The following is an 18454-nucleotide window of genomic DNA, read 5'->3' as shown; positions in this document are numbered from 1 at the left end:
CCTGGTCGAAATCAGGAAATCGTAGAGGCCCTCAGTGGTCTCATCCCAGTCATCTGGGTCTGGTGATGGGATTTCTGCTTGCCATTTTTGTTGCGCTTTGTCGAATGGGGCAGGGAGGCATACTATTAGCGATTTATTGAGCCTACAGAGCAGTTTACCCTTATTATCATCCCACAGGGATTCCTCAAACCTGGGGGAGTCGTATGTAATCTGAAGCGAGGAGAATTGCGTTTGGAAGGCCTCCCTGAGCTGGAGATATCTAAACCACTGGATCTTTGTTGGTCTGAGCTTTCTATAGGGGACGTTGCGGAGTGCCTCAAGTAAGCCCAGCAGTGTGCCTAACAGTATGCTGGTGGGGTTGATAGAGGCCTTTCTTAGTGGTTTAATTATTATTATTAATAATAATAATAATAATGATATAAAAGATGTTTTTTTAATTGACATTTTTCCTGCAAACTTTACAAAATGTAATCATCACATACCACCAAGCTTCTACACAAAGCCAGGGTAGCAATCACCAACACACAGACCAGAGCACATGTAAATGAATCCATGGGGTGAAGCTTATTCAGGACATCAAGGAAGCAGTTTTTAAGGCAACAAATATAGTAGAAGACATTTTTTTGAAGGGTGGCAATGTAATCAACTATACTCACCAAAAAACTTTTTTCTGGGACTGTACCCTTTTCTTTCTGGCACATTGACTGCACAATATGCAGTTGTTTCTGTTGCCTATGGTTAGTTCCAGCTCTTCTTCTCAGGAACCCATTAGGATTGGCGTAACTCTAAATTCTTGTTTCGTCCTAGACTAGTAGTGCAAAAAGGGCCCTGGTACAAACTTTGCACTTTGGGCCTATGGTATTCAACATTACGTTATTGCTTACTGGAATGCCAGTCCGGTCACCAGCACCAGCATTCCAAATTAAATTTGAAGCTAATTGAAGCCCACCACAGTTCCTTGTACTTGAAATCTAAAAGCAAATCCCATTTTGTGCTTCTTACACTATTTTGAAATCACTTTGAACTTTGAACCAGATTCCTTGCTGGGAGATGAATTTAAGGCTAATTTTAAAATAGAAAGATGGTTTTCCTCAGAGAAAGACATACACTCACCAGAGGAACTCTGCCAGGCAGCCAATTTTGTCCTTTGTTTCTGGCATCTTCAATAGTCTTTGAAGTCCACTGACTGGTGTGTTGAAATACTCTGCTTGCCAGAGCTCCAATTCTTGGTAATGCACTGCTCTGAGGCCAGGACAGTGTTTCATAAGACTGATCTGCCACACTGTCGGGTTTCTCAGATTCCACTTAAAAATAAAGAAACATAGGGTATTTCACAATAACAATTTAGTACTGCCACCTTCAAATTATTCTTGTGACTCCTATATAAATAGGTGTAGGTAAATGCTTAACCAAAATGTGCAAAGTACAAAAAACAGACAAAGTGTGCAAAGTACAAAAAACAGACAAATAATTCTAACTATGATATACTTATGGGAAAATAGTATGCCCACTATGTCTAATAATCCAGCATCAGTTGCATAATTTCTGCTAAGGCTATAATTTCCTGGCATTCTACTCCCCATTCCCCTATCCCTAAAGTTATTGCACTGTATCTTACCTTGCTGGGGCAACATATAATCAACAATCTTTTCCATATTATATAGTACCACATCTACTGCGTCTGTCGCCATTTGGCTGAGTCTTGTACTGAAAGCATAATCTTTGGCGCCATTCATTGCATACACAGTAAGGTCAAAGCCAGCTGACGCCACGCCAAGGACTTTGTCTGAAGTGTTTGTGATAGGGCTGCCAATGCCACTTCTGGCTTGTTGGATTGTTGCAGAGACAGATTCTTTCAATTCAAAGGCAATCTGGAAAAAATTATCACTCAACCATCATGTTAAAGGGCTGAAAATTGATCTGTAACACTAGAATAATAATTAGGGATGCACCGAATCCAGGATTCGGTTCGGGATTCACCCAGGATTCGGCCTTTTTCAGCAGGATTCAGCTGAATCCTTCTGCCTGGCCGAACCGAATCCAAATCCTAATTTGGGGCTGGAGGGAAATCACATAACATTTTGTCACAAAACAAGGAAGTAAAAAATGTTTTCCCCTTCCCACTCCTAATTTGCATATGCAAATTAGGATTCGGATTGGTATACGGCCGAATCTTTCAAGAAGGATCGGGGGGTTCAGCCGAATCCAGAATAGTGGATTCGGTGCATCCCTAATAATAATAATTGCAGAGTGCTTGTATATCGTTTATTGCAGTGTCAGAATTATATTTGTAGCAATTTTCATTTTTGAACAGTCACCTGAAAACAACATCATCATATCAAAGGTGCAACGTCATGTTATGCAATGACTTCATACTAACAGTGCTGGTGTAATCACTAGCCTTGGATGATGCCATGAACAACAACCATTTCTAGTTATCCATAGCAATCAAAATGAGATATTTGCTTTTAAACACCTGACTAGCAAGTACTTCCTTTTGATTGGCTGATATATGTTACTAGACCTTCCGCAAACGTACATTTTATTACATTACTATTATTCTCCAGAAAGGATGGCTGACAAGGTGGTCTAAGCCTGTGACCTGCTTATTTTGTTTGACTCCAGGCACAATTTAAAACTGTTTACTATTATTAATGGTGTAACAGCTATAGTTTTGATGAATATGTAAAATGTGGCAATTGGACTTCATGAATTATTCTTATTGTAAGCTTTGGATCTCATTGACCAAAGCAGGCAAAAACGATTGCTTTGTGAGGCTGCAATTATATTAGTATTGTTACTTTTTATTACATATCTTCCTATTCAGTTCCCCTCCTATACATATTAAAACCACTGCTTGGTAGCTAAGGTAAATAAAACCCTAGCAACCAGATAGATGTTTAAATGGCAAACTGGACAGCTGCTGAACAGAAAGCGAAATAACTGGAAACTTGTATCAAAATGCGCTGCTTGTGCTTCCGTATAGTTGCATCTGGCACTGCTCAGTCCCGTCTTCCTTCAGTTCCAAATCGAACGCTGCTAAACTAATCCCAGAATATCTTCAACTGGGCATGTTTCAGCAAGCTCTATATCGGCAAACTGATCCAAAGTAAACCAGAATATACGGAAGATGGTGAGTGTGAACTCCGCTGTGCTAATCTACATCTATAGGTCAGCTTCACAAAAAGGGACACCTTTATTTGTAATAGACTTTGCAGGATAGGAGGCAGATGCAGGGCAATGAATGGGGGCTTATTTTGGGGAGGGGGTATTTCTCCTTAAAGTAAAGATGTCTTGCTTTCTAAAAAAAAATATGCAGGTCTTGAAAGAGATACAGAAAAACGTGTTCTCTATGGACTTTGCAATACAAAAACCAGTGTACCTAATATGTATCATCTACCTCTTTGTTAAACATGATTTCAAGCATAGATCCTTCAGATACATAAGTGCCTCTTAAACTTGCGCTTCGTGACCAAGAAAATGACCTTGGAGACATTTATACAACTGTGGACATTCTCTAAGGACTTTACAGATAGAAAACCCTATGTATCTCTTTATTATGGATCATACTCCACTTCTACTATATAAATGAATATATTATGTGTAATAAATACAGAATATAGATTATTCTTCTCCTTCAATGTTATTACTGTGCCTCTATGAATATTTAAATGTCAAGTTTATCATTTTCTATAGCATGTCTATGGTTTACTGTTGGTTTGAATAATTATATGACCACCTTTTGTAGATAGAAATAAGTGGTGAAACGACAAGACCCTTTTGGGTTGCACAAATGCATTGCACAAGCAGCACACATGTAAAACATATGTGGCCATAGGCACCACAAATGCTGAGCTCAGTGAATATGTTACATAGCATTGTGTCAGGGTTTCCTCAATGCAGCAGATGCTGATATATTCATCCATTTTCCTTGGAAGTTTACTGACAAATATGAACTTTTACTAGTCAGTTGTTGATGAGTATTTCATGGGTTATTTGCATTGACATTAATCGTTTTGTATCCTCTGTCTCTAATCCATGCATCATGTTGTTATTTCTCTTTGTAATAGTACCCATTGCACTTTAGAACAGAAATGTTATGCTATTATATGCTTTCAGTTACTGTCTGTTTCTAAAATCGTCAAAACTGGATTTTTTTTCTACTTGGACTCTGCTCGACTACTTTTCTCGATGTCATAATGGCCTGTTTATAGAGTTTCAAACAATTTCCGTTGAAAGTTGGAGGCAAAATGTCAGAGTTGTCAGTGCTGGACTTGAAATGTAATGCAAGTAGCAACATGTTACTGAAATTCCATTATTTTAATAGCATTTCAATGACTTTAACAAAGTTATTGATGGTTAGGAAAAGTCAATGTTTTTTTTTCTCAGATTTTGCCAAAAAGAAATTCTTAGTCTTCCCATAGGAGATGAAAAGACATGGCAGATCTGAGCGAGAGAACAATTTCATTCATATTTTCATAAAAACGTTTCTCAGCATTCTTAAAGGACACCAATGATCCAATAATTATTTCCCCCACTGGAGATGCAGGCTGAAACAGGCCATGCTCCAGTTGGGGGAAAACAATCATTTTGGCCCCCCAGAAAATGCCCCCTACGAGTGCCACACCTCAGGCACTGAGGGGAGGCCATGTTTAGTGGTGCGCATAACAAGCAATTCTCCCGGTGCATTACCTAACGAAAGTGGTGACACTATTCTCAGTGGCACAACATGGCTGCCCACACCAGTAGGTCCCTCCCTGTCTAGTGCTTGGGGGAGGGAAACGAATGAGCTATTAGCACACACAAAGGGGGTGGACATTGGTGTAAATGGAGAAGACTGTGATATAGATAGAGAGATTATTGCCTATTGTGCAGAATTTGATGATCTTGGCTATAGACAGGCTGAGAGAGAAGGGGCCAATCTGGATGAGGGGATTGGGGGCTAATTACATTGCCGGTAAATTTGTAATACTGGCCCTGGCCTTGGCTGCTATTTTACTGGCTAGGCCAGTTTAGTACCAGCCAGGTGGCAACCCTTTCAAGCAGCAGGCAACATTTCATTATGATATACATACCACATTACCTTGTCTGGAGGGAAGTGTAGTGCAGGAATCTTGAGCTCCAGGCGATCCATGCCCTTACAGGCAATCTCATTCGCAGCACTGACTGGCATATAAGAACACATTATCATGAGAATCATATCTCTGAAACATGTATTTGCTCTGTTGCCCCCCCCCAGTACCATTAGTATTGCTTCTATTTTGGTCACAGCATTAGAATTTTGAAAAGGAATGGAAACATTGTTCTTGCATACATTAGACTTACGAGGCCTTTCTGTAACCTGCCTGTATCTTTCTACAGAACAATAAATCACTTAAATGTTTAACTTTTCACAATTAGAGTGAGCGTGTCTTAAAGGCATTATAATTCCTGGCTTGCTCCATTTGGAAAAGGCATTTGATTTGATGAACATGTGGATATTAGTCAGCGAATCTTTTCTACCATCTGTCTTCTTTGATCACTTCCATGGGTTTTTAGCAAGGAAAAAGAGCAAGGTCTAATGTGTGTTTCTCTGAGTACAGTAGTCTCCTCACTTGATCAGAACCATCAAGTGAAGTTCTATTCTAATGGCAGTTATCAGTTAATAACTCCATACCAGTTAGATCTTCTAATTATGTAAGGCACCGCTGCCCAACTGGCAGCCCGTCACCCTCCTTGTGTGACCCTCCATTGAAGTCTGGTTGCTTAGTCTGAGTGTTTACCCTTGTGTAAACTGCAAAAGGTATCAGAACTGAGATCAACCGGCCCCTGTAAAAACCCTGCATTGTTCACACTTATAATCCCATGTTTTGTTCACCTTGAAGGGCCTCAATTGTTCACATCTGTAATAGCCTTCATTGATCACACCGCAGACTGTCAGTGCCCACATTGTTCGCCTGTTCACACCTCATTCAGACTGAAGGAGAATCACTGGCATTTTGTCACTATACATAGAGTTGTTAATCTTGATCCTGATAGGTTAACCTGCCTCCTACCCTGCTCTGCCTGTGCCTGCTCTACCTTGTGTGTGCCATATACTGCCTGTGTGTGCCCTACGCTACTTGTGTGTGCCATACTCTGTCTGCCCTACTGTGCCTGTTTGTGTTGTACTCTGCCTGCTCTGCCCATGGTAAGTGATCCTGGTGGTTTTTTTTTAGCATTTTTAAATACTTGTTAGGGGGTCTTCAGGGTTTTTAATGATGTGCTTGGGTTTGCTGTGTTATCCAGAAGGAGAAGGAGGCATATGGATTTAAGGGTATGACTTAACATGACTTAAAATAAACTTTTTTCACATATGAGTAATGAATGGTATCCCTGCAATGAGCAACATCCATTTGGTTTTTTTATGTACTACCACCATTAATGTGGGTTAATTTTTTGTGATAGCGTGGGTGTGGTTTGATGTGGGAGCAATTTAGAATGGGCAGTGGTCAACACTGACTTCCATTATCGGCCCTCCACCACGCAGACCAGAAAAATTCCGTCCCTCAAGTTGAACACCACTGATTTAGGGGATGTCTCTTGGCAGCCGGCTGGTCACCCCTTAAAGGAAAACTTTACCCCCAAAATGAATATTTAAGTAACAGTTTATATCATATTAAGTGACATATTAAAGAATCTTACCAAACTGGTATATATCTTTAAGTAAATATTGCCCTTTTACAATTCTTGCCAGGAGCCACCATTTTGTGATGGTCTGTGTGCTGCCTCAGAGATCACCTGACCAGAAATACTACAACTCTAACTGTAACAGGAAGAAGTGTGGAAGTAATGTAAAAGACAGAAATCTGTCTTTTTAATTGACTCATGTGACCTAATATGTATGGTTTGTTTGTGTGCACCGTGAATCCTAGAATCCCAGGGGATAGCCCTTATTTTTAAAAATGGCAATTTTCTATTTAGCAGTACCCAATGGCACATACTACTAAAAAAGTATATTATTATGAAAATGGTTTATTTACATGAAGCAGTGTTTTACACATGAGCTGTTTTATGCATTATCTTTTTATAGAGACCTACCTTGTTCAGGGGTATAGTTTTCCTTTAAATAACTAGGAAAAAAATCGAACTGTCGTGATTATAGAAATCGACTAAACTGTGGTTGTTTCATTCATATGCTTCATAAATTAAAGGTAATTTGCCAACACAACCGCAATCACATAATGGATGCAAATGACGTGCTTATTGACATTTTTTATTAAAGGTTCTTGCTTTCAAAAAACTCGACTTGTGCCAAAAGGGTCTCACACTAATGTAATTATATTGGGGAGCACAGAAAAGGACTGCTAAGAACACACTCATGCTGTGAGTCAGGTAAAAGATGCTATAACACAAAATAACATAAATTATGAAGTCAATGGACTATTGAGCTTAAGGGTACTTATTAAATTGTTCTTTCCAGACAGTCCCATTGATTCACTCACTTTGGTGCTCAAACGTCTTCACCACTGGTTGAATGCTTCTTACTGCTAATGATCCGGCAGACTGGACTCCCTTTTCATAAAAGCCACAAACTGATCCCATCAGTGGGTGTGTCTGCTTCATATTCACATACTTATTCTGTAGGCTGTCAATTGTGCTGCTCACAACTCCCAAATGAAGAAAACGCTCAATAGCATTATCCTGTTCGATATAAGAAAACTAAGACTTAAATACAGATAGGAGTATTGTTAAACATAACATTATTTTGAATCACTTTGAGCAATTTATTATTAACACTGGAGCACTTTCTTAGTATGTTTTTCAGTGAACAATTATTATGTCTATAAGAAGATTAATGCCAGACTGGGTTTATGGATTGCCAGTTAGAGTCACTAGAGATGCCTAATAAATCTGCACACTGTCAGTTTAGTAAATGAATACTAGTATGCCATTATACTTACCTTGCCACTCTTGTTTGGAGATTTAGGTGAAGTTACTTCCATGATTTTCCATACAATTCTACCACCTACAAATCAAAATAAAATATAGGATGTATATGGACATTAAGACAAGCCACACATGCTGCATGTATTGTTTGTAAATGCTAAAAATGTGAGTGGGTAATCCCCATTGATCTCCAACTCCAATTCTGCCAGATAGCACTTTATAAGTGGTGACAAAAAGCTACCCCAGTTAACTTTAAAGGAAGTGTTCATTATGAAAATAAAAACTGGCTAAATAGATAAAGAAAAAAATTCTAATAAAGTTAGTTAGCCAAAAATGCAATGTATAAAGACTGGAATGATTGGATGTCTAACATATTATCCAGAACACTACTTCCTGCTTTTCAGCTCTCTTGGTTTCCACTCAGTGGTTACCAGCCAGTAACCAATCAGTGACTTGAGGGGGGCCACATGGGTCATAACTGTTGCTATTGAATCTGAGCTGAATGCTGAGGATCAATTGCAAACTCACTGAACAGTTATGTCCCATGTGGCCCCCCCCTTCAAGTCGCTGACTAACTCAGAGTTAGAGAGCTGCAAACCAGGAAATATATATATTATATTAGACATACAGTCACTCCAGCCTTTATAGATTACATTTTTGGCTAATTAACTATATTAGAAACTTTTTTTTATTTTGCACAGCCTATCTATTTACCCATTTTTTTTTACACTGAACTGTTCCTTTAATAGCCAAATTTCCCTTTTTTTTTATCTGATACGTCTCTCTATTAATGTAGAGAACACAATAATAACCCTACATTTTGGAACAAAAGCACAGTATCTGATTCAGTCTTGCACTTATGGGCCAATGCCAAAATTGTGCATGGCTTATTACCCTCTGATTATATACAGTAAGTTATATGCCCATATCTTAGATTGTATGCTTTCCTTTCTAAACAATTGGCCCTTAATCTTTGTAACTATATATATATATATATATATATATATATATATATATATATATATATATATATATATATATATATATATATATATATATATATATATATAATCTCACTTTCTATGTTTGAGATATATGAAGCTCCCCGGTAGTTTGAAATCGCTCAAATATGGGTAGATGGTAAGCAGGGTGCCACAACAACTGTAAAACTCACTTTTTACATAGTGACCACAATATGTCATGACATCATGACATTATCTACAGCACTGTCTATGTATAGAATGCTGTATAAATATATATAGTCAACTCTACTAAAAAGCCTGAATGAGAATTCAGTTTGTCTCTGGAATTCTGGATGACATATTACTCTGGCCTAATGGCTGTGTTGAATTTTAAACAAAGGAACTTTCCCCTCTATGGTTTAATTTTTTTTGTTATATACTGTTTCTATTTGCACTACAAAGCAATGATACAACAATACTGAAATGAACAAAATGAACATATTAATTACGTAGACAAAATGGTTTACAATTTTTCAACACCCAAGAAAAATATAATATATATACAAATTTCATTGTTGAACAGTACCTTATAAGAAAGAAATGTGACATAGAATTGGATATCACCCCCAGCCACTCCACTTATTCACACTCCAGCATCCCACCAAATGTACTACATTTTTCCAGGTAACACCATCATTTCTACTACTATACTATTAGTTCTTTTTTGATAATGGGTGTCTTCATGCTAGCTCCTCCATACCATGTGAAAAATCTGAATACATAGGATGCTTCTTGTTGTGTTTGAGGGGATAATGTTTGGAAATATTTTGCCCATGTCATTAATAAATTTGCTGCCTGGAACTCCTTGTTAAGAATAGCTTCTGACCAGCCCATAGCGACATTTAGGTTAAGGTCACACTGGGCGTTTTGGGGAGATTTAGTCGCCTGGCGACTAATCGCCTCGTCTTTGTGGCGACTAAAGACAATGAAACTTTGGGTGACTTCTGAAAACGAATCGCCGCATGTGATTAGCGTCTGCGATTTTTCATTTTAGCCAGCGCAGAGTGAGGGAAGGCGTTTGGGGAGATTGGTCGCCGCAAAGACGAGGCGATTAATCGCCAGGTGACTAAATCTCCCCAAAATGCCCAGTGTGACCTTACCCTTAATTCAGAAGGCACTTGGCAGAGTAGAACAAATGTTCCTAACAAAGAGGTAGAGCAGGATTTAAAAGCGAATATATTTATTTATTGATTTCTAATTAATTAGTAACATGTTTCATGATAGTTCCCCTTTAACTCAATGCAGTCTTGGTTTACAGTTGTAATAGGCGAGTGTACCTCTAATAAAAATTAAAAACATTTAAACATGAAATAAAACCCAAGAGGAAAGTTGTGCCACCAATATGGATTCATGCAACTTAGAAAGAATCAAGTACAAGGTACTGTTTTACTATTACATAGGAAAAATTTTAAAAAACTTGACTAATTTGCTTAAAACTGACTCTATGGGAGACGGCCTTCCTGTAATTTGGAGCTTTCTGGATAATGGGTTTCCTGAATAGGGATACCAAACCAGTACCAATTTTGGGGAAACTACATTTAAAAATTTTGGTTATGGTATATCTCAAAAACAGTGTGTACACACTGATCTTTTAATACAAAATGTATTGAAATAAAAAAAAAAAGTTTTGGCAAGCTGTGGATACTGGGAATTTGACTATCCCAAGTTTGGAGTCCAAGCTTGAAACCCTGACACCTATGCAACTTGAATAATGTCATCAACAGTAATGCTATTTATTAAAATGAATCCCTACCCAACAACTGTATTTTGGATTATGAAAGAAAATGTTACTTTTTAGCATACATTCATTTACAATCTCAAGTGTTTTTAGCTATTTGTAAATGTAATTTCTTTTGAAAACAGCATGTATTTGGCAGTTTGTATTCGCTGCCCTGTTGGTTCTGACTCCTGAAACAATGATTAACAGACTTGGATGAAAACTGACTTCTACTACATTGTTTCAAGAGACAGAACCAGTAAGTGAAAGGTGACTGCAATTAGATTTACAAATAAATGTAATAAGCACTAAAAAAAAGGCTTAATAAATGAATATTGGAAATTGCTTATATTATATGTCCTTGTATTATGAAAGTTTCTGGGTGAAGATCCCCTTAAACAATCACATAAGGCATGGTGATTTAACATCACTCTATTCTATCCGGGAGATTCATATCGATGAGTAGCAATAGTCTGCCTTATTTTAAACTCATAAGACACCATCCATCAATGTCTCAAAAGAAAACATTGATTTGTGACATGTTAGATGTTAATCCATCTGTGTAAACTTTGTCTCAGTAAATTCTTACATATACAAAATATCATACGAGACACACACTCAGATTCGGGGAGATTAGTCGCCCAGCGACAAATCTCCTCTTCTTCGGAGCGACTAATCTCCCCGAACTGCCTCCTGCCGGCTAGAATGTAAATCACCGGCGGGATGGCAATCGGTGTGCTTCATTTTCCGAAATCAGCCAAAGTTGCCTCATGAGAAAACTTTGGGTGACTTCGGAAAACTAAGCGTTTCGAGTGCCAGCCCGCCAGAGATTTACATTCTAGCCAGCAGGAGGCAGTTCGGGGAGATTAGTGGCCTCAACAAAGAGGAGATTTGTCGCTGGGCTACTAATCTCCCCAAATCTGAACGTGTGTTTCTGCCCTAAAAGTAACTGGTATGAAAAAACATTATTTTGTTTTAAATGGAACATTTCAAAGATAAAACAAGGACATTCTATCAAATCTTCAAGCCAATACAGCTATGAAATAATGGAGCGCTGCCTAAGTGCTATGCATGCTAAAGCTTTCAGGAAATTCTATCCTGGGAAATAATTGGAGCTGGTTTAAATGATTTACAGCTAAGCCATTACCTCTCCCATACTTACATAAAGTAAGAGTCTTGATCAAGTGCTGCCTATCAGCCTTTATTTGCTTCTTTGACAATCAAAGTAATTTTAAGTTAGAAGTACCCCTCCCTAAAAAAGGGCAAGTCTTTTACCCACAGTATTTATGAGTGACACAGACACAAACTTGGCTGTGATTTCACATTTCAGGGTTTTTTTTAAGTAAATTATTCTAGTGCCCTTTGCAATAGTTCCATTTCAAATGAAACAGAAGAAAGAATGTTTAAAGGGGCAGTATAAAACAGCTAAGATCCTGAACACTAAAAATGTATGTAAATCACCGAATAGCACTTGCAGCAATTTAGATTAAAGGAAATGTAACCCTCAAAACAAATGAATGTAAAATTGCTCAGCGAGTTCTTCTTAGCATTTGCCAGAATCCACAGATTGCCAGTCAGAGCCTGCCTGCATATGTGATATAAAAGAGGATTTCTTCAGTTTCACAGTACATAGTACCTATAGTGTACCTGGGATAATACATTATTACTATATTAGAATAGGAATTGCACAGCTTTATTGTTTGAGATACTTGCCTTTTATTTCAAGCCAAAGTTTGACTTAAATAGTAAAATCAACCTTTCGGAGAGGGGGGGGTAGTGAGCCCTTTTTCTGTACATAAAATACATTATTTACTTGGTTATTATTGGCTGGCCATTAGTTTTTTTAAGGTACTTGCTCAAGACCATAGGAATCAAACCCAAACTCCCCTTTAAGCCAACTTATAGTATGTCATAGAATGGCTAATTGTAAGCAACTTTTCAACTGGTCTTTATTTTTTCTTTGTAATAGTTTTTTAATTGTTTGCCTTCTTCTTCTGACTCTTTTCAACTATCGAATTTGACCCCACATAAAACAAATGCCCTGTAAGGCTAGAAATGTGTTGTTATTGCTACTTTTTTAATACTCATATTTCTATTCACTCCATCCCCTTATTCAAATCAGTGCATGGTTGATTGGGTAATTTGGACCCTAGCAACCAAATTGCTGGATTAAAAGCTAAATAAATCAAAAAACACAAAAAAATAAAAACCAGCGGCAAATGGTTTAAATGGTTAAACCATTTAACCATAGAGCCACTCATCTTCCCTTACATTTACTAGCCCTATTGCCCTTTATATGTTACCATATCCAAAGGGCGTACAACAGCCCAATAATAACATTATTAATACCACCATACAGCATGTTTATTTTATGTTCCCACTTTTAAAATGGTCACAAACCTTCTGTGACATTTTATATGAAAAACCCTGATCTGTCAGGCTGTAAAGGAGATTTAAAAAAAAAATAAATCTCATATATGTATGTAAACATATACAAAATCCGCCATGATGCAGCACAGAGGGCTGTGAAAATGAGGGTCTGATTAACCTCACTTATAACTAAAGGTGGCCATAGCTGTAGAGGTCCACTCGCTTGGCGATGTCGCCAAATGAGTGGATCTCTCCCCGATATGCCCACATTGAAGTGGGTGATAACGGGCTGATCCGATTGTGGGCCCTAGGGCCCAACGATCGGATCAAAATGCATCTGTTACGGGCAGTTGGATCACAGGGCCGTATACATGCAGAGATGCGGCCGCAATCATACAGGATTTTTTAACCTGCTCGATCGGGGAAGCCCCTCGGATGGCCGCACACACGGGCCAATAAGCTGTTGACTCGGTCTGTCTGCAGCTTTTATCAGCCTGTGTATGGGGGTCTTTAGTGCTGCTCTGCTCTGGAAGTAAGCAAAACACACAAAATACCCTCTGCTTGATCTTATTAGTGACTGAATGGACCAGTGTTCAGATCAGCAAAGTGAGGTTTTGGAAACCTGACCAAATTGATCCGTGAGTGTATGCCCAGTTTAAGAGATTGTTCCAAGATAAAATACCATCATCAGAGAAAATGAAATAAACATTTCCAAACTCTGAAAGAAATGATTATGCATGTAATGTTTTCCCAGTGGGGCTGAGAGAAGCCATATAACTCATGACATGCTAGGCATTTTATCAGACGATCACAATCTGTCGAGCAACATTTCAGTGCCATGAAAATATGTAGTTAAAAGTGACAAGACAATTTTTCTTCCTCTTTAACACTGAAGGCGATCTAGTGCTAGCATCTGGGGGAAAATGTAAATGTTGATAGAGATGATGGAAAAACATTTTCATGTAAAAGCTAACGTTAGGAGCCACACACAGATATATATATATATATATATATAGATATATATATATATATATATATATATATATATATATATATATATATACAGTATATAGTATATATATACAGTATATTGTAGATATCTGTAGACACATAGAAGAACAGCTACCTATATATATGTAAAGATAAATGTAAATTTTCACTTTAAACACCAGGCTCTAGTATAAATTACTAGGGCCTATTTATCATGCTATGTAAAACATTAGAGAAAAATCATTTCAGCCCACTAAATCATATATGGAGGGGACCCAATATTCTACACTCTACTGGCTACATACACAAATTCAGAACTGATTTAGATCATTCCAGTGCGGATGCCTCCCTCAGGAAATGGGTTGATACTGTTCCACACTACTGCTCCTAACAAACTCAAACTCCACTCCCATACTATGAAGGTCTCCCCCTCTAGCCAATATCAAATGATGGCCCTTCAGCTTTACACCAACCCTACTCCACTACAGATGTTCAAAATGGGACTTTTGTGCAACTCTGTGTGCTTGAGATGCCAAGACACGGAGGCCTCCCTGACATACTGCATATGGCAATGTCCAGTTATTCAACCATTTTGGTCAGAATTCTCTAGTTACTGGCATCTGTTGCCTAAGGAAAAATGTCAACCTTTCAACTTTTTTTTTTAGCAAAATCAAAGGGGCAACAAGTATCTAAAGCCAGCAGGGTGTTAGTGTAGAAAATGGCAGCAGCAACCAGAAAGGCCAAATAGCAAGTATGGCTTTCCACCACCTCACGCTCAATGAGCATCGTATATGAGCTAGAATAACCCCAATGTGAATCTAACAGAAGTTGCCTCCTAGGATTTATTCAACAGCTGATAGTAGACACTATTTCAGATAACTATGTCTGGGGTTGGTAAAAATGGGCACAAGTAGTCTAAGGTTAAGCAGTCTGTTCTTTTATGTTTTCATGTTAATAAACTGGGATTTCCATATCATATCCATGCACCAGTATGGCACATTTCAATGTGTGTATGCCAGCTGCTCTTTCTTTCAAATATTCTTTATCTTCTCTAAGAACTCTGAAACCTGTAACTACACTGTTCACCGTGATACAGACTTTGGAAGTCCTCATATGAACAAGTCTACTTTATTGAAACTATGTTCACAATGTTTATTGTAACAATAACAATACCTCTTCTGACATTAGAAATCTTGTTACAATAAAAACTTAATAAAAGACATAATTAAAAAAAAACTGAGGAAAACATCACTGGAAGTGATGGGCGAATTTCCACATTTCGCCGCCGGCGAATAAATTCATGAAACTGTGGATACATTTCGCCGGCGAAAAATCCGCTGCATCAAAAAATTTTGGTCGTGCTTCAGAATAGTCAAGCGCATAAAAATTGTCAAAATTATTTGGACCCCAAATTGACTTTAATGCATTTGGACAAAATAGGCTGGTAATGCACAAATTTTTTCGGCAAACCAAAACGGGACAAATTCGCCGATAACTAATCACTGGTGATATTGCCAATAGCAACCAATCAGATCTTTCCTTTTGTTTTCTAACTTGTAGGTAACTGTTGAAATCTAATTGCTGATTGGTTGCTATGGGCAACATCCCCGGTGATGTTTATCTCCAATGTTTTTCACAGCAGGATAAATAGCCCCCTTAATGTACAAAGTCTTCTTTGTTAAAAGCCCTACATTTAGGGGTATATTTATTATGCTCTGTAAAAAACGGCAGGATAATACACCATACATCTCCTAGCTATATGTTTTTACACGTTTTTACTTAGAGTGACTTTTGCTTGAAGCAATGTAAAATGACGGAGGAAAATTTGGTATTCACATGGCATAAAATGGCACCATGTAATAGTTTACACTGCTTTTTACACCATTTTTTCAGCTAATTTAATTTTACACAGCATAATAAATATGCCTCTATTTGGGTTTAGGTGAACCTCTGCTGCTCTTTAATATGTGGGTTATGATGTTTTTTTACCTCTTTCCACACCTTGTTTCCAGTCAGGCCTGGACTACCAATCTGTAGATTCTGGCTAATGGCAGAGGGGCTGCTCTAAGATGCCATAGACAGTTACTATTTATTGGGCTGGTAGGGCATGTGGGCTGTTTGTCTGTGCCATCTCATATACCCACACCCATGTCCTTTTTATAGGGAAAATAAATCATAAATGTTTTGTATGTGGCTGGAATGAAACTATACTTTGTAAAACAAATCGCCTGAGTCGGAATGTACAGTACATATCTGGTATTTATGCCAGGTAGGCTATCCAATGTTTTGGCAACAACAAACAAGGGCTTGTCTTAGAGACTGAAGCATGCCAACTTCTGAAGAATGTAGAGGAAAAGTGAATTATTGGGAAATCAGTCACAGCAAAGGTCAGTTTGTGATTTACGGCAACTGTTAAAAGGCTGTGTCACTGTCTGTCTGATCTTTTTTGAGACAAAAATACTTTGTGTTGTGCTTTTTTTACTTTTTATTGGATTCTGGCTATGATCAAATATCGATACAGGCACCTGTACCAGCAGCAGGAACAACACATGTATAAGGACTCTTAAAAGTATAAGCATCACTGCAGCTCGTGATTGTTTGCTTTAAAAAAAGGGGCACAGACTTGCACTAAAACATTGGCGCTACCTGTAAATGCTGCATCCAAACAATCTCTAGGATAACAGGTGCACACCAGGAACCTTTTGTAAAACATTAACAAATACCTTTATTTAATCCATTTAAATAGATTTATAGGCCAGCTTTTCAGTCTCCATTTAAAGAGATAATGACACCAGAAATTACACCTTTTTTACATCTACCATAAAACTGACTTTGCATGCTTCTTATAATTTTGTCATAAAGTATTTGCCCAATGCTTTTACATTACCCATATATCCTATGCAATTTTCCCAGCGCTTCCCTTAACTTTTATTAAGTGGGCTCACCTTCTTAATTGGGTCACACCGTAAAGACCAAAAGATTCATCAATACACGTAGTATGAAGGAGGCCAAAAAGCATCTGCAGTACTGTGCTTTTTTATTCCAATATATATATAGGTTTGTCCTTGAGAAAGGTTCCTGTGAGGAACCGAAACGTCGGATTTAATAAACCAAATTTTTTATTTTCACCATAGCAAAACGTTTCTTTATGCAAATCCTGAGAGTGTATATATATATATATATATATATATATATATATATTAGGGATGCACAGAATCCAGGATTTTTCAGTAGGATCCTTTTGCCCGGCTGAACAGAATCCGAATTAGCATCACAAAACAAGGAAGTAAAAAATGTTTTTCTCTTCCCACCCCTAATTTGCATATGCAAATTAGGATTCAGATTAGATTCAGTATTCGGCCAAATCTTTTGCAAAGGATTCAGGGGTTCCGGGGATTTGGTGCATCCCTGATATATATATATATAATCTTCACAAGGGCAGCACCCTGCTGATATCATGTTCCCCAGGTGCACGGTAAACGGTTCAGATACTTCAAAAAGACCAGCAACACTGGGATATTTGTGTATCAAATCAAAGTGTATTCATTTTGTGCATGAATAGCCGACGTGACGTTTCGGTCCACACAGAAACCTTCCTCATGGCAACCATGCTCGTATTCCAAATCCCCATAAATACCCGTCTAAAGGAAGTGACATCATTACCAATTAGTGACTGCTGTACACATGCCAAAAAGTATTTAAATCTATATTCAAAGTGACCAGTGCTAATAGTATATTGATCATGTTACTAAACAAAATTGTGTGTGTCTCAAACATGTTTTATATTATCTTTAAAATAATAAATATGTGCGTGACCATTTTGTTCGTTAAGGTCATATATGTGTTTCTAAAGTTAGATAAAACAGTGTAGCAAAAGTTCAATAATACATTGTACATGATAGCTTAAAAACATGTCAATAAAAACATTCTCACATGCCCCAAATATGTAAGCTCTCATAAGGATAATATATATATATATATATATATATATATATAGTACATAGTCCCATATGAAGTCACATGCCTGGCTGCTGTCTCAAACTTCATGTATAGAGATTCCAACAATAGACGCACTCCAGGAGTACCAAATGCGGTGAAAAATAAAGATGAGTTTCAGTTCCGTTTTGGACAGTTCAGAACCCCAGGATTTGTTACGTTCATAGATGTCTCTAATCGAGCTGCAGTGATTTGCCATCCGTTCTCTGAACGTGGCAACTGTCTTGCCAACATAGTACAATCCACGTGGCAGGTGATGAAATAAATTATATAAGTGGAATCTTGAAACGTCTGCCCATATGGGGGTGCAGCTGTTGGAATATAATATATATGGGATGACTTTGACGTAGTTGGCCAGCTTAAATATATTGCAATATAAGGACAAACAATCCCTGTTTTGTTTAAAGGGTAAGGCATGTTTAGTAGCTGTATGCACAAAATGTCTCAATTT

At 37.8% G+C, this 18454-nt stretch overlaps 1 protein-coding gene across 1 annotated transcript in view; it reads right to left on the bottom strand.

The window, feature by feature from the left end:
* The window catches only part of plin1.L (perilipin 1 L homeolog), a 45724-nt gene extending 27522 nt beyond the window's left edge, over positions 1-18202 (bottom strand). Inside the window, exons 1-7 of the mRNA XM_018253210.2 lie at positions 18050-18202; positions 11810-11858; positions 7923-7987; positions 7464-7662; positions 5084-5166; positions 1619-1871; positions 1114-1304 (exon numbers count right to left, since the gene is read on the bottom strand). Coding sequence (XP_018108699.2) covers positions 1114-1304; positions 1619-1871; positions 5084-5166; positions 7464-7662; positions 7923-7987; positions 11810-11858; positions 18050-18202 — 993 coding nt within the window. The remainder of the gene's footprint in view (positions 1-1113; positions 1305-1618; positions 1872-5083; positions 5167-7463; positions 7663-7922; positions 7988-11809; positions 11859-18049) is intronic.
* Between the last annotated feature and the right edge of the window lie 252 nt (positions 18203-18454).

Source organism: Xenopus laevis, chromosome 3L, assembly GCF_017654675.1.
Source record: "Xenopus laevis strain J_2021 chromosome 3L, Xenopus_laevis_v10.1, whole genome shotgun sequence".
Taxonomy (NCBI): Eukaryota; Metazoa; Chordata; class Amphibia; order Anura; family Pipidae; genus Xenopus; species Xenopus laevis.
Note: the sequence above shows the minus strand (reverse complement) of the source record. Positions and strands in the feature narration are given on the sequence as shown.